The 14,413-nt window shown below is 32.9% G+C and overlaps 5 protein-coding genes across 6 annotated transcripts in view; 4 read left to right on the top strand and 1 right to left on the bottom strand.

Annotated features, from left to right (window-relative positions):
• LOC135849189 (uncharacterized) overlaps positions 1-13,720 on the bottom strand; it is a 373,560-nt gene extending 359,840 nt beyond the window's left edge. For both annotated transcript variants that reach the window (XM_065369494.1, XM_065369495.1), the window contains exon 1: positions 13,588-13,720. The gene's annotated coding sequence lies outside the window, so the exon portion shown is untranslated. The remainder of the gene's footprint in view (positions 1-13,587) is intronic.
• On the top strand, positions 1,363-3,021 carry LOC135848157 (lysophospholipase-like protein 1). The gene is made up of 7 exons (XM_065367960.1): positions 1,363-1,470; positions 1,558-1,616; positions 1,719-1,814; positions 1,892-2,016; positions 2,094-2,238; positions 2,322-2,437; positions 2,531-3,021. The coding sequence occupies exons 1-7, from the start codon at positions 1,448-1,450 to the stop codon at positions 2,807-2,809; spliced, it is 843 nt and encodes a 280-aa protein (XP_065224032.1). The 5' UTR covers positions 1,363-1,447; the 3' UTR covers positions 2,810-3,021.
• Positions 6,045-7,600, top strand: LOC135848073 (lysophospholipase-like protein 1). Its single transcript, XM_065367847.1, has 7 exons — positions 6,045-6,249; positions 6,336-6,388; positions 6,466-6,570; positions 6,658-6,779; positions 6,883-7,033; positions 7,102-7,217; positions 7,292-7,600. The coding sequence occupies exons 1-7, from the start codon at positions 6,227-6,229 to the stop codon at positions 7,529-7,531; spliced, it is 810 nt and encodes a 269-aa protein (XP_065223919.1). The 5' UTR covers positions 6,045-6,226; the 3' UTR covers positions 7,532-7,600.
• Positions 8,283-12,162, top strand: LOC135849183 (lysophospholipase-like protein 1). The gene is made up of 7 exons (XM_065369482.1): positions 8,283-8,437; positions 8,542-8,603; positions 8,700-8,834; positions 11,096-11,217; positions 11,297-11,441; positions 11,542-11,657; positions 11,746-12,162. Exons 1-7 carry the CDS (start codon positions 8,421-8,423, stop codon positions 12,055-12,057), a joined length of 909 nt encoding a protein of 302 aa, XP_065225554.1. The 5' UTR covers positions 8,283-8,420; the 3' UTR covers positions 12,058-12,162.
• LOC135849188 (lysophospholipase-like protein 1) lies at positions 12,394-14,259 on the top strand. The gene is made up of 8 exons (XM_065369492.1): positions 12,394-12,556; positions 12,631-12,686; positions 12,760-12,852; positions 12,928-13,049; positions 13,364-13,508; positions 13,609-13,724; positions 13,800-14,026; positions 14,108-14,259. The coding sequence occupies exons 1-8, from the start codon at positions 12,534-12,536 to the stop codon at positions 14,184-14,186; spliced, it is 861 nt and encodes a 286-aa protein (XP_065225564.1). The 5' UTR covers positions 12,394-12,533; the 3' UTR covers positions 14,187-14,259.
• The last annotated feature ends 154 nt before the right edge of the window (positions 14,260-14,413 follow it).

Here is a 14,413-nt window from a genome sequence, read left to right as displayed (position 1 = left end):
AATTTCAAATATCGATTTATTTTTTTGGTTCTCATTTCCTTGGTCTTCTTGACAGCTATGTTCAAGAATTTCCTCACCCAGCACCCCCCCCCCTCCCCAAAACAAAATGAGAACCTCAACCATCAGAACATTTTTTTGGATCACACAAAAAAAATCGAAAGAGCATCCAACAATACACCACCAGATCAAATTTCGAAAATTGAATTGCAATTTTGAATTTTTGATGAATTTTCAAAAATTTAAAATTGGGCCAAATACCACAAAAAAATTAAAATTTGATCATATTAGGACAAAAGGCTGAATTATGACTCAAGTTGAAGCAGACTTTTGGATTATATTTCATTTTGGCTCTTGACATAATAATTTTTCCAAAACTGGAAAATCTAAAAATTTGCCGAAGGCTCCGCAATAGTACTCGAAACCACCATCGATCGTTTCAGGAGATCAAAAGTACACCAAATTTAAGCTTTTTATCTCAGTTTTAAGTAAGTAAATTTTTTATGGAAAATGGATCACATAAATTTTTTGAACTCAACTTCTGATTATTTCGAAGCAGCTGTAATTAAATCTTTTCAATTCTGGAGTTCAACTTCAATTTTCCTGACCAAAAAAGAGCGTGAAAGTACAGATAGGGCATCTGAAACTATCTCCGAATCAAACAAAATACAAGGTATTTGCTGGACTTCTGCAAGATTTTGAGCACGGTAATTTTTAGAATTCACTACTTATTTTTCCTTTCTAAAAGTGAGTTTCGAGATTCAGGAGTATTTCTCAAATGTTACCAATCCATTATCATCCCTTCAAAGATGCTCTATCGACATTTGGGGAGTGTTTATAAACAGCTGGTATCTGCAAAATCGACGTTGCCATTTTCTCTCAAATGCAGAACCTTTGAGCTAAAAGAAGGATTTTTGAAATTTTCAGAAACACTTGATCAAATGCAGAACTTACAGGATCTATGTATTGGATACCCTCTCTCTTGACCTAAAATTATAAAAATGAAAGTTTTTGGTTTTTGCATCTTAGTTCTCTCTTCTTTCTTGTTTACGAAGTAAAAAACTAAAAATCTCTTTAGGTTCTTCATCATGATAAAAATTTCACTACATTTTCCTCATTTCACGATCAGATCATTATCAAAGGCCAAGGGAACAATGCCTTATGAGGATCCCAGACTAATTCATCGAGAAATATGAAAAAAAAGAAGCAAAAATCGTATCACTTTATCATCGAGTTTATGAACTGAAACCAGATTAACATCAACTTCCACGAAAGATATCCACGTACGTTAAATTCCGCTCTTTTTTTTTATCAGAGATTCGGACGCGTTGATATGCCTCAAAAATGTAATCTCAATTTTCATTATCGATACTTAATCATTTTCTTCGAATTTTGTAGTGTCTGTTTATTTACCACAATTATGGCGGATTTATAAATACCAATTCCAGTCATGATTCGATGCCTGAAAACATGGTAAGTCCCAACTTGACTTGTTATAATCGATGTGAATTAACTCGTAAGTAGTAATTATAATCTCGAATAAAAATTACGAATTTTCAGTTTATTCGCTGTATTTGTGTTACACTCGATACATCGATCAGATGAAAACCAAAATGAAGGTGAGTAAACTATTTCAGAACTTTCACCCTTATACATAAATTTCACTTTCTCTTACAAAAAGATATCCATATTTTGAAAAAATGATAATCACGTTTTCACAGAACCCGATACTTACGACTTCATAACGGTAAAACCCGAGTACATAATTCAGCCGGTAAAAAACCACACAGGAACCGTGATTTTTCTACATGGAATGAGTAAAGAAGTACCCGAATACGATTCGTACTCGTAGTTCGAATTATTGAAAATACTGATTAATAATTTCATTTTCTAGTCGACACTGATCCTGGCATAGAAGACTTGAAAAAAGCAATGAAACCTTTTATGCTGGATATTGCTCATATAAAGATCATTTTCCCAAGAGCTCCACACAGACCGTACTCTTTGATGAACGAAGCTGTGAGTATTCTAAATCAGACTACTTTACTCGCAAACTAAATAATACAGCAACAAACTGAAATGATTATTGATACTAGCCTCGATACATTTGGTTCAACCGAAAATGGATAACGATTTATGAAGAAGAAGATCTACCATCTTTTGAAATGTCTTGTATCGATATACAAAAACTCATCGCCAACGAAGTCAAAGCAGGGATACCATTTGAGAAAATCTTATTAGGTGAGTCCCGAGTCAATAATTGCTCTCACTCTTCATGTCAAAAAAAAAACGATCGTTCCAAAAAAAATGCTTCATTTTTATAGGAGGATTCTCGATGGGAGGAGAAATGGCGCTACACATAGCTTACCGATATATGCAAAATTTAACCGGAGTATTCGCTATATCGGCATTCCTTAGAGAAAATTCTGAAGTATTAGAGGTAATTTTTCAAATTTTTCTATACTCGTGAAAGATCTCGCAATTTTATTACAGTATACCTAATAATTTTAATACGATTAACTTTTTCGAACAGCATTTATACCATAATGATTTCGAGACTCTACCCGAACTATTTTTGGCTGTTGGCACGAGAGACGATGTAGCTCTGGCTTACTGGGTTGAGGACACATTCAACAAATTGCAAGATGTCCGAGTTCACGGCAATATGCATATTATGAAAGATATGGAGCACGAAGTTAGAGAAGACGTACTCGAAGAATTATGGGGTTGGGTATTACGATACATACCGGATCATTTTGGCAAAAAAAGAAGGAGAAAATTTCTGCTTGAGAGTCATTATAAAAATGATTGATTTTGGACGACTTCGTTTTTCTTTTAAGAACCAAACGCATTGGAAAAATATCAGTTGAAAAAGTCAAAATGAATCCTCTTTTTTGAGAAAGTTGTCGAGAACGTGACCAATGTGCTTCTATTCTGTTGTAATTTTATATCAATAAGTAAATTTTGTAAGTTCAAAATTGCATTTTTTTTTTTTTTGCTGAATAATATATTATTGTGTTTTTATGAATTCGTCTGACTTTTAAGGAAAAGGCGAGGAGAAAAAGAGAACTTAATTTTTTGTAACGGCAACTTAGACCATTCTTTCTTTCCTCGTCAGCTCAAATTTTGGTAGAAAGCTGGAAAAATTGAATTTAAAATATTTTGTTATTCAAAAAACAAAAACAATGTCATAAAACCCCCAAAAGATGAAACTCTTGCGACATTTTGGGGGTCCCTCTCTCTTTTTTCACCACCTACAATTTTGAACTGATGAAGCGAGAGGAAAATAGTTGTCGTTTTGTATCTTGAATGTGATGAGATTTCATACAAAAGTATTACCCGTGATTTACCTACAATTACCCGTAATTTACCCGAAATGACCCGTATTTTACCCAAAATTACCAGTAATGTATTAAAAATTTCCTGTAATTTTCCAAAAATTAAAAGGAACATGTTAAAATTGGATACTAGAAATTTTCTTTAAAATATTCCAAAAAAATTGCAGAAATTTAGCAAAAAATTACCAGAAATTTACTAAAAATCACTTACTTTACCAACAAATTTATCGAAAGATACCAGAAAATCACCAAAAATTACCATAAATATGCCAAAAAGTACTATAATTTTTCTATAAAAAATACCTGAAATTCATCAAAAGTTACAAATAATTTATTAAAAGTTACTCACAAGAAATTTACTCAAAATCACCATCAATCACCCAAAATTACCAGTAAATTACCCAAAATTACCAGTAAATCACTCAAAATTACCAAAAATTACCAGTAATTTGCACAAATTTACCATAAATTTACCGAAAATACCAGTAATTTACCCAAAATTATCAGTAATTTACCCAAATTTACCGCAAATTACCAAAATTTATTGAAAGTTACTCACCAGAAATTTACTCAAAATTACTAGTAATTAATAGTTTACTCAAATATACCCGTAATTTACCAAAAATTACCAGTAATTTACCCAATACTTACTGAAAATTACAAGTGCAAAAATATGCTCTAATAAAATTAGGCTCATTTTACTGGAAATTTTATGAATCATGAAGGTAAATGAAAAATTCCCTATCCCCTATGAATACCTAGGTACTAAAAACATGCTGTGGCATAAAAATCCGAGCCCTAATTATGACATTTGGCGAAAAACACTAAATGAGAAAGCTCTTCAAATAACATTTGTAAAAAATGGTACTTTGGCTGAAATTCAATAAGATTGAATTATAGCAAAAAATGCCAAAAATGAAGATGTACTAGACAGCTGCGCTGTGTGTAGCCTATTTAGTTTGGAAAGCACAACGCAATTTCGGAAATGAAGCGCAATGTGATTTCGAAAAAATCACAACAAAATTTCAAAAAAAGGCGCAACTTTGAAAAAAAGCACAACTTTGAAAAAAAACAACACGATTTCAGAAAAAAGCAACGTGATTTTGGGGAAAAAAGCACAACGCGATTTTGGAAGAAAAGCACAACGCGATTTTGAAAAAAAGCACAACATGATTTTGAAAAAAACAGCATAACGCGATTTTGAAAAAAAGCACAACACAATGTTGAAAAAAAAGCACAACGCGATTTTGGAAAGAAAAGCACAAGGCAATTTTGAAAAAAAAGCACAACGCGATTTCAAAAAAAAACACAACACGATATTGAAAAAAAGCACAACGTGATTTTGAAAAAAAAGCACAACTTCGAAAAAAGCACCATGCAATTTTGAAAAAAAAGCACAACGTGATTTTGAAAAAAAGCACACCATGATTTTGAAAAAAAAGCACAATGTGATTATGAAAAAAAACAACGCAATTTTTAAAAAAAAGCACAACTTTGAAAAAAGCACAACATGATTAAAAAAGCATTACGCGATATCAGAAGCACAACACAATATTGAAAGCACTATGCAAAAATGAAAGCTTGAAAGCATTATGCAACATCAAATGCATGGCACAATACCGAAAGCTCGAAAGTATAACGCGACACGGATAGAACTTCTCTGAAGCACAGCCAAAGCGCAAATGACTGGTGGGATATGATTACTAAGGGTAGCCACCTGTTTTCATTGTCTAGGTACTGAATGTGTGTAAATGAAACACAGGTGTTCTAAAAACCTTTCTCAAAATTGAACAATAGAGAAATGTTTGAAATTGAACAATGGGAAAGATAACACTGTAGATAAGAATATTTTAGGACACCTGCAGTGTTACATTTTAAAACTGATGTCGGCTTCGCTTTTGATAAATATAACACCACAGGGGTTGGCTTCGCTTTTGATTAAATCTTTTCCATTGTTCAATTTTGAAAAATAAATTCGAAAATTGAACAAGAAAAGATTTTACAACCCCTGTGGTGTTACATAAATTTTTAAATTTAACTGATGTCGGCTTCGCTTTTGTCGGCGTCGCTTTTGATGTGGCCCTTTTCCCTTTTTTATTCTTTTTTAGGTGCAAATTTTCGTAATTAATTGCAATTACTCAAAAAGCTACTTGAGTAATTACATTTTTAATTACGACATTCCCTGCCTCATGTTAAGCCTCACCTACCTACGAAAATTCCAAAAAAATCGACCCCTTCCTCTAAGAGAACATTCGAGCCAAAGAATTTTTCAACTTTCAGAACGAAAGTAAAACGATTTCTATTACTTAATAAAATCTCTATCCTTCTACTCACGATCAACTCAACTTGAAACAACTTTTTAGCCATCTCCAATGAAAAGCCAATACATTTTTAAATAGCAGAAATACAAAATAGGAAAATGGCAAAAAAAACTAAATCATTTGATGGCTCAAAAATGAACGTATTTTATTGGTCTGAATTTTACATTCGACTCTAAAACGACACCTTTTCAAACTCCCAACTGTTCAAAAATTCCACTTTTCATCTCCAACAATCTTTTCTTTGATAAGAACTCGAAATCATTCAATTCAAGCAATGTAAATGACAATCGAATGTCAAATCTCAGAAAAATTCAACCCACCACTGCAGATATCATCACCGATCATGCGCACCAATCAGTAAATTTAATCACCGGCTCGAAAATTTCTAATCAAATAAATTGTACCTACATTGCTCGCATAACGCGAGTGAGAAAACAGGCGAAATTGTGACCTACTTTTTTTCCAACTCAACGTGAAATACCAAAAAAAAAAAAATCATGTTCACTTGAAAAAAAAAATTATCAAAATTTACGTTTGAATTATATAGTATTATACGAGGAGTCCTGCAGCATGGCATCGACTTTTTCACACCTGTGAGTACCTAGATTTAATTAAAATACACATCCATCAAAAAATCTTAAGATTTCTCATGCGATTTCATTGTACATAATTTCTGCAGAGCAACTTTCCTTCTCGTAATCAGTTCCTTTGATTGGTCACTAGTTCCACAAGGTAAATAATAAAACCGATTGATCGCTTAAAACCATCTCAAATTCGGCTTAAATTTTCCGCCAATCGTACAATTTCAGTGTCGAGTCAACGATTCATTAATCGGCGAGTATGGAAAGAAGCAGACAGCGTGATACCTCCCAAAAAAGAACACAAAGCCACCATTTTCTTTTTACATAATATTCGTGAGTAATTTACATATGTAGTACACTTAGTAGTTACTGAATCGACAATGAATCAATCGTCACTCAATTCGACAATTTTTTCAACAGATAATTCGGGAGTCTCGATGAGATACTGGTGGCAATTGGTGATGCCGGATAGTCAATTCGAACACATCAAACTGGTATTTCCAAACGGCGTCAGATCATATTATGCGCCATTAATCGGTATGGTTAGTATCCCTCAATCCCTCAATCCCTCCTCTCCTCCCAATAACCATAAATGTATCAATTTTGCTCGAAAAAAATAACCAAATCAATTTTTCACTTTTATAGGAACGTCTCGCTTGGTACAATCAGCAAGGTATAGGTCCAGAATATCCTGAATTACGAAACGACACCTACGAAATAGCCAAACACGGTTTGAATTTATTAGTCAAAGAAGAAACTGACTGGTATAACATTACCACAGATAAAATCATCATAGGTAGGTGCCATTTACTCTCTCTTCCTCTCAAAAATCAACTTGATAATCACTCAATTCGTTGTTCACAGGTGGATTTGATCAAGGAGGTACAATGGCAATGCACATGGCATTCCGAGAGATGAAAAATATCGGCGGATGTTTCGCCTTATCATCCTATCTCTGCCACGATTCGATCCTTTATAAAGTAAATTTAGCCATCCTTCATTTTACTCTTCGCACACACTCTTTCTTTTTATCCGACACTAATTCATTTTCCAGGAATTACCGGTTGTCGATAATAAGGAATTGACGGAACCGAAATTACCATATTTATTTTACGTTAACGGTAAAAAGGATCCAAAAATCAAATTGGAATGGGCTCAAGAGACTTTTAAGCGATTGGAAAGACGAGGTGTTAAAGGAGAGTTCCATATCGATGGTAATGTAACTTACGAACTGAAGAAATTAGAACTTTATCAATTAAGAAACTGGGCAATTAAAAGGCTGGGTGTTGATTAATAATTTTTGACATAGGTAATAAGTAAGGTGTTATTTTTAAGCCAAAAATAAATATAATTCAAACGAGAACGTGTAATTTTATTCAAAAATAAAAAGAACATCGTGAGCGAGTTTCCTCCTTTTTCAACGTTATATCATTATTCTCCTTTTCCAAAAAAAAAAAAAAATAAGCTGAAAATGAATTTAAGCTAAGGAGGGGGACAGAAAGAACATCCATATGAAATCTACATTTTCAATTATATAATGCACGTTTTTTTTCTAATTATGGGATTTTGAAATATTGACCGAAAAAATTCAAATTTATACCACATATTTTTCAAAAAATTTTACATTACTTTTTCGTCAAGTTCCATTAAATTTTGAAGAAGAAAACTGAGAATCGATCCCTTTTGCATATATCAAGAAAACAATACTTTCAAAAGATAATGAATTAAAATTCAGATAACTTTTCATAAAGGAAAGTCCATTAGAAAAGTCAGCTCTAAAATGATAATAAAATTCAAATAGTCTCGATCACATTACGAAATATTACGTAAGGATGAAAAGAAACCCAGAAGACGTAACACTTCTTCATCACTCAAGGACCATCCTTCAATCAGTTTCATTTCTTTTGGAATTTGAATAGGGTTTTAGAAGCACAAGACGTACACGTGAAATGAAAAGCTTCACTTCGCAACAATCAGAAATAATTAAAAATATAATAATTTCGAATGTTCGCCCCGTACCTATTCCCAATCAATAAAGATATCAGAAACGATATCGTGAGCCAACTAAACATAAATAAAAAATGATTCTTTTTAGAAGAACGTATTGAGTGAAGTTTTTGTGATGTTTGCTTTAATTAAAATTAAAATTCAAACGCATATTTCAAAAATCCATACACGACATCATGTTCACCAGTACAATGTAAGTGAATTCAGATAAATTCCATCAAGTATAAAATTTAATATTACAAACCTCGCACTTGAAAGTACCATAGAGTAACTAATATTTGAGTAAAATTTCAACAGTTTCATCATCATCATCATATGTGTCATAGTCCTCATCAGCGACACTGCCACTTTCGAGAGTTGTAAGTATCACAACAGTAGGTACGAGTTGACCTCACTGTACTTATCTACTTACACTCACACTCACAGTTTCCTATAATGAAGTTGCAAATTTTCAGCATTTCCCGATGACTCGTCTCAAATGGATGTATCTTCATTTAAGGATCCTTTCGATTTGCATATAGCAGAAGAGAATGTACTGAAGCAGTATAAATGTAATTATACAGGAGTTGTGTACTTTCTACACCCTTCAGGTATCGTGAACACCTCAAAGTACTAGTATTATAATTTTGAAAAATGTGAGCTCGCGTGAAACGAAACTGGTAGAATCGTCACAAAAAAAATACTAGACAATTATGCAAAAGCAGCAAAATGGTTTCAAAATTGAGAAAAATGAAATAAAATTTGGTGAAAATATAAAAAATTTGTTGAATTAGCTCAAAACATGAGAAATGATGAGAAAATTGGTACCACGATGTAATTAAAATTTATTAAAATATCGGAAAACATGTTTTAATGGGAGAAAAATTTGGTAAATTGGCATATACATTACTGAAAATTGAGTAAAAATTGGTAAAAAGCAATTAAAATAGGATAAAAAATTACAATAATCGTTTGAAATGAAAACCTGATTGATAAATTGACATAAAAATTATTGAAAATTACGTAAAAATTGATAAAATACCATCAAAAAGTTGAATAAAAAAATTGAAAAAAATTTTTGAAATAAATTACAAAACTTCCTATTGAACGGGGTGGAAAAACTCAATGAATTAGTAGGTACAAAAATGATTGAAAATTATGAAAAAATTGATAAAATACCATTAAAAGTAAATAAAAATACAGCCTAAAATTCGCTTCAAAATAAAAATTAGCAAATTATGTAAAAATTATTATAATTTCATTGAAATCGAGTAAACTTTTGCAACATTTGTTGAAAATTACCGAATCACTAAAAATTGAAAATCACATTAAAATTTATGAAATGCTACAAAACTTGTTGAAAATGGCGAAAAAATTGCTTGAGTTGATCCGAAAATCGTTGAAGAAGTTGTCACAATTCGAAGAAAAAATTAAAATAATTTTTTCAATGGTTTTTTTTTAGACCAATTCTACCAGTTTTTAAACTCCTTCAAATATTAACAACATTTACATAGCGAAGGGGAAGGGGTCAGTTAACTATGATAGAGTAGAGAGTAAACATTAAATTTATTCAGTGCTAGAGTCAAAATGCTCACTTTTTCAGAGAGAACTAAAGAAAAAAATGAAAAAATCTGACAAAAATTAGGACTTTCTGACAATGTTGGTAAAAAACATAAGTAGGTACATTTTTTGGCAATTTAGGAAAAAAATCAATTCTTTTTTGAAAATTTAAGCAAAGAGCTAAGGTAAAAATCAATAGATTTTTTATATCTAGGATAAAAAAGCAGAAATATCCGAGCTATTTTCGCAAAAATCAAGGTTTTTTGACAATTTTAGCAAAAATGAGACTTTCTAATAATTTTGATTAAAAAAAACTCATATTTTTGGGCCATTTTGGAAAAAACTGGATTTCTTCGGCAATTAAAAGGGGAAAAACCAGCATTTTTAGAATTTTTCGGGAGAAGGGGAAGCAGGACAGAAAAAAGAAAACAGAATTAGTATAGAACAGTAAGACACCCTGCCGGCCTGCCCCTGCGTTGTCAATAATCACCAATTGAATAGTTGATTCTATAAAATTATTCCTTGCTTTTGTAGTGGAAAATTCCAACTTTTCCCCTCATTTTTATGACTTTTCCAGAAGGATTAGATTTCCTGATTTTTTCCAATTTTCAAGGTTATTCAGAGAATGGAAATCCTGGAAATAAATAGACAATTTTACAAATTGAAAAAACACAAAATTTGTAAATTTTACGAAAATTGTTGAAGAAAAAAGTACTTATTAAAAAACTATTTTTACAATAATACGTATGCATATTTTGCAACGTTGTAAAAAAAATTCAGTTGAACTACGAGTAATTTAAAATTTTCAAAATTATCTAAAAAAAATTAGGAATTTTACACAATTAACTCTAAGGACATTTTCAATGATTTTTGCGCTATTTTTGTCAATTTTCACACTTTTTTGCGACATTTTAGAAAAGAACAATCCAAACATATCTGACAATTTCAGATATTTTTTCAACAAAAAAAAGCAAATTCATCATTTTTCAGCAAGTATATAATAATTTCATAACTTATCGAGACATTTCTGCAATTGAACTATTTCTAGTGTATTTTACACTGTTATTTTCTCAATTTTGACAATTCGTCAATCTAAATCGTTTGTACTATTCAGATTTTTGGGGGAGGCTTCCTCAATCAAGAATTTTATTTGCAATATTGAACTTGGCAAGCTGATTGAGAAACGAAGGAGGGGGGGGGGGGGGGGTAAAGAATGAACCTTAACAACTATGTATTGAAACCATTATTTGAAAAAATTGCCCACAAAAGAACACAACTAACCACACGAAGTCGTGATTTTTATCCGTTACAGGAATGAATGCCACTTGGATGAGGAAATACTTGCAATATCATCAAGCTGATCTCAACTTCAGACACCTGAAACTAGTCTTCCCCGATGCTCCGTTAATACGTTACACTCCTCTTGACGCGATGGTAAACAGATTACCTACTCGTTAGTCAGATCAAATATCTGTCTTTTCCCCTTCATATCTGGTTATTGTTTTATTGGTAGAAATGTCACGCTTGGATAGATCGACAAGACAGAACGAATCTCGGCACTGAAGATGAAGATACGGTGGAAAATTCGTGTCGTCAACTTAAGAAAATGATCGATAAAGAAGTTCGATCGGGAACTCCTATGAATCGAATTATCATAGGTAAGTTGTACAAAAACCTAAATCAAAAAATTGATTAGAACTACCAATGCACCTAGATTAAAAAATTCAATATTTGTGAACGAATTATCCCAAAAAATAGGAGGATTACAAACAGGAGGAGAAATGGCTTTACACGCGGCGTATCGATGTTTACCGGATATAGCCGGTGTATTCGCTCTATCCACATTTTTACGACAAGATTCTCGCATTTACCAGGTAAAAAAAACACCTTTCTTGTACAAAGATTACACCTTGATAAAAAATTCAAAACTTTCACCCATCATTTTGATTTCTTTTCTCGTAGCATTTGGAAAGAAATAAAACTTCAAGACGACCTCCATTACTGAAAGCATTCTGGGTCAGAGATCAAGTAATTCCTCCATTATACAGTCAACAGACATTCGATAAATTGATAAGCCTAGGTGTGCCAGGAGAATCACTCCTTTTGCAGCCCTTAGAATACATCATGTCCTCTAAAGAGTTGACTTACGTGTGGAAATGGATTTGTAAATTACTCCCTAATGCTGATAAAAATGTAGGATTCGAGTTGGATTTTTATTTCGACGCTTCACCCGGTACCGGTGAAGTGACCAGTAACGAAGATGGATCGTTCTAAGACGAACAAAAAGTTGTGTGATTTTTGTAACGTGAAAATATGTAATAAAAATGTATTTAGGTATATCAATTTTTTATACAACGAAAATAAATTCTTATCAATTCACTTCTCAACTATAATTTCCTCAAAATGACCCTCCCCTCCCTATTTTACATTTTTGTGGTGATTTTCTCATCAAAGATGCCTACTGCGTAGGATCCCCCCCTCTCCCACCCATCATGAAATAATCACAATCCGACAATCGATCAAAGCATCAGAGGTAATGCGAATATCACACCATCTAGTTTTCATTCCACATACCAAAATCTTTTCGTCTTTCGGAACCGAGGTGATTAGATAAGCAAAAGCCACTATCTATTCAGTTTGTCCTTATCGATCAAGTCATTCGCTAATTTCATGACAGAAATGCGAAGCTCGAATGGAATTCCATTATTTACCACATAAATTTCCACCTTCCACCCGAACTTTCCATCTTGATGGCTTCGTCGCTTAAAATTTCGTAAGTATTTAGCTCAAATATTTTACCTTTAAAACGACTCGTTTGTTTTCATCTACTTGTAAAATTTTCATCAGATTTACTTGGATAGTAACGTTGTTGGAAATTTCATGGCTAATTACGAATAGTCGAGGTGAGTCGATAATTCAATTGCATTTTGAATCGTTTCAAACTCCCAGAATGAATAATTTTTAAAAATATTTCAGCGCAGTTCAGAAAATACGTAACTTTGGATCACCGGGATGTGATTAATGCCACAAGGGAGCATTATGGGACGGTGTTTTTCTTACACGCGGCAGGTTTGAAAAATTGATTTTCCAACTAAATAAATTTTCGAAGAATTTTCTCAAGAAAAATAAAATTTATCAATACAGCTGATGCCGGAGAAGATTGCATGAATCAAGTCGGTTATGCTATTCCTGAATTAAGTTTTCCTCATGTTAAAGTTGTGTTTCCAACCGCGCCCATGGATATTTATAATGGTTTCGATGGCGACGTAAGTGACCAAAATGCCTCTTATTGCTCGATAATGAAATACGATTCGACGATTTTTCCAATTTCCTAATGTAACTGCGCAAGCGCAATAAAATCGAATCCAAAACTGCGCATGCGCATTCAAAAAGTCCAGAATGTGCTGAGTGCGCATGCGCATCTGTCAAAGTTCAGACTGCGCATGCGCATTCATTAAAAGTCTGGACTGCGCATGCGCACCAACAAAAGTCCAGACTGCGCATGCGCGTTTTCAAAACAATTGTACTACGCAACTGAGGGATTTATCGAGTTAAAAAAATAATGTCATTTTGATTGCAGCATTGCCACATATGGTTTAACCGCTACAGAATCGTATATAAAACATTCGAAGATGATAAATCGATCGAACGAACGTACAGATCATTCAAAGATCTTATCGATGCCGAAGTTCAAAAAGGAATACCATTGAATCGAATCATCGTTGGTAAAATTTCACTTTTACAAGTCGTTTATGAACACATTATGGATGCAATTCTCAAAAAATGAAACAACACTCAACATACCTGGCATTATCGTTGTTACAGGTGGATTCGGTATGGGTGGATCGTTCGCAATGCACGTCGGTTACAAATATAACATGGATATCGCCGGAGTCTTCGCCATGGGTACATTTCTCACTCTGAATTCAACTGTTTACAAGGTAGGTGTAACATCCGATCAACGTTTCCAGCTCAAATAAGTAATACTTTTCAACCTGTAACAAAATTAATCGCAGACATTAGACGATCGACCAGTATACCAAAGACTACCCCGTCTACTGATGACACACGGCGAAGCGGATACAGAAATACCTTTCACTTGGGGGCATTCTACTTTTGTGAATTTACACGACCACGGTGTCAGAGGGAATCTGTATCATGAACAACTTGGTCTTCACGAGATATCTCCCAAGCAAGTGCAAGCAGTTATTAAATTCATCAAGCAGACTATCCCAGATCCTAAGTAATATTTTCCTTCTGAACATCTTTATTCATATAACCCTTGCTGACTAATTTTGAACTTTTTGCTGGTATTTATTTTCAGTCCCGATCCAAAAACTACCACTACCGAAGAAAATTCGCAATTTATGGTTCCCAGTATGGAAGACGACGATATATGGTGAACAATCCCAAATCGATGAAACAATTGGATATTTTTATCAATTTTTTTCGTAAATTTATTATCATCAAATTTTTTACGATGATTTTTCTTTATAAAATCTGGATATCTTTTACTTGCAGTAGTTTCCTTGAAACGAGATGTATTAATTAGATAAAATAGATTCGAAAGCAATTCACGTTGAACGTACCGTCGATTAAAATTTAATCAGTCTTATCGTGTAAGAATATT

This window comes from Planococcus citri, chromosome 5, assembly GCF_950023065.1.
Source record: "Planococcus citri chromosome 5, ihPlaCitr1.1, whole genome shotgun sequence".
Lineage (NCBI taxonomy): Eukaryota > Metazoa > Arthropoda > Insecta > Hemiptera > Pseudococcidae > Planococcus > Planococcus citri.
The sequence above is the reverse complement of the archived record's forward strand: the minus strand, read 5'-3'. Positions and strand labels throughout refer to the sequence as shown.

Coding starts and splice junctions, on each gene's coding strand:
- LOC135848157 (XM_065367960.1), top strand. CDS start 1,448: ATGATTCGATGCCTGAAAACATG. Junction 1,471..1,557: donor ATTCGATGCCTGAAAACATG/GTAAGTCCCAAC, acceptor ACGAATTTTCAG/TTTATTCGCTGTATTTGTGT. Junction 2,239..2,321: donor ATTTGAGAAAATCTTATTAG/GTGAGTCCCGAG, acceptor TCATTTTTATAG/GAGGATTCTCGATGGGAGGA.
- LOC135848073 (XM_065367847.1), top strand. CDS start 6,227: ATGGCATCGACTTTTTCACACCT. Junction 6,389..6,465: donor TTGGTCACTAGTTCCACAAG/GTAAATAATAAA, acceptor GTACAATTTCAG/TGTCGAGTCAACGATTCATT. Junction 7,218..7,291: donor ACGATTCGATCCTTTATAAA/GTAAATTTAGCC, acceptor TTCATTTTCCAG/GAATTACCGGTTGTCGATAA.
- LOC135849183 (XM_065369482.1), top strand. Junction 11,218..11,296: donor ACACTCCTCTTGACGCGATG/GTAAACAGATTA, acceptor TTTTATTGGTAG/AAATGTCACGCTTGGATAGA. Junction 11,658..11,745: donor AAGATTCTCGCATTTACCAG/GTAAAAAAAACA, acceptor CTTTTCTCGTAG/CATTTGGAAAGAAATAAAAC.
- LOC135849188 (XM_065369492.1), top strand. CDS start 12,534: ATGGCTTCGTCGCTTAAAATTTC. Junction 12,557..12,630: donor GCTTCGTCGCTTAAAATTTC/GTAAGTATTTAG, acceptor AATTTTCATCAG/ATTTACTTGGATAGTAACGT. Junction 13,725..13,799: donor TGAATTCAACTGTTTACAAG/GTAGGTGTAACA, acceptor AATTAATCGCAG/ACATTAGACGATCGACCAGT.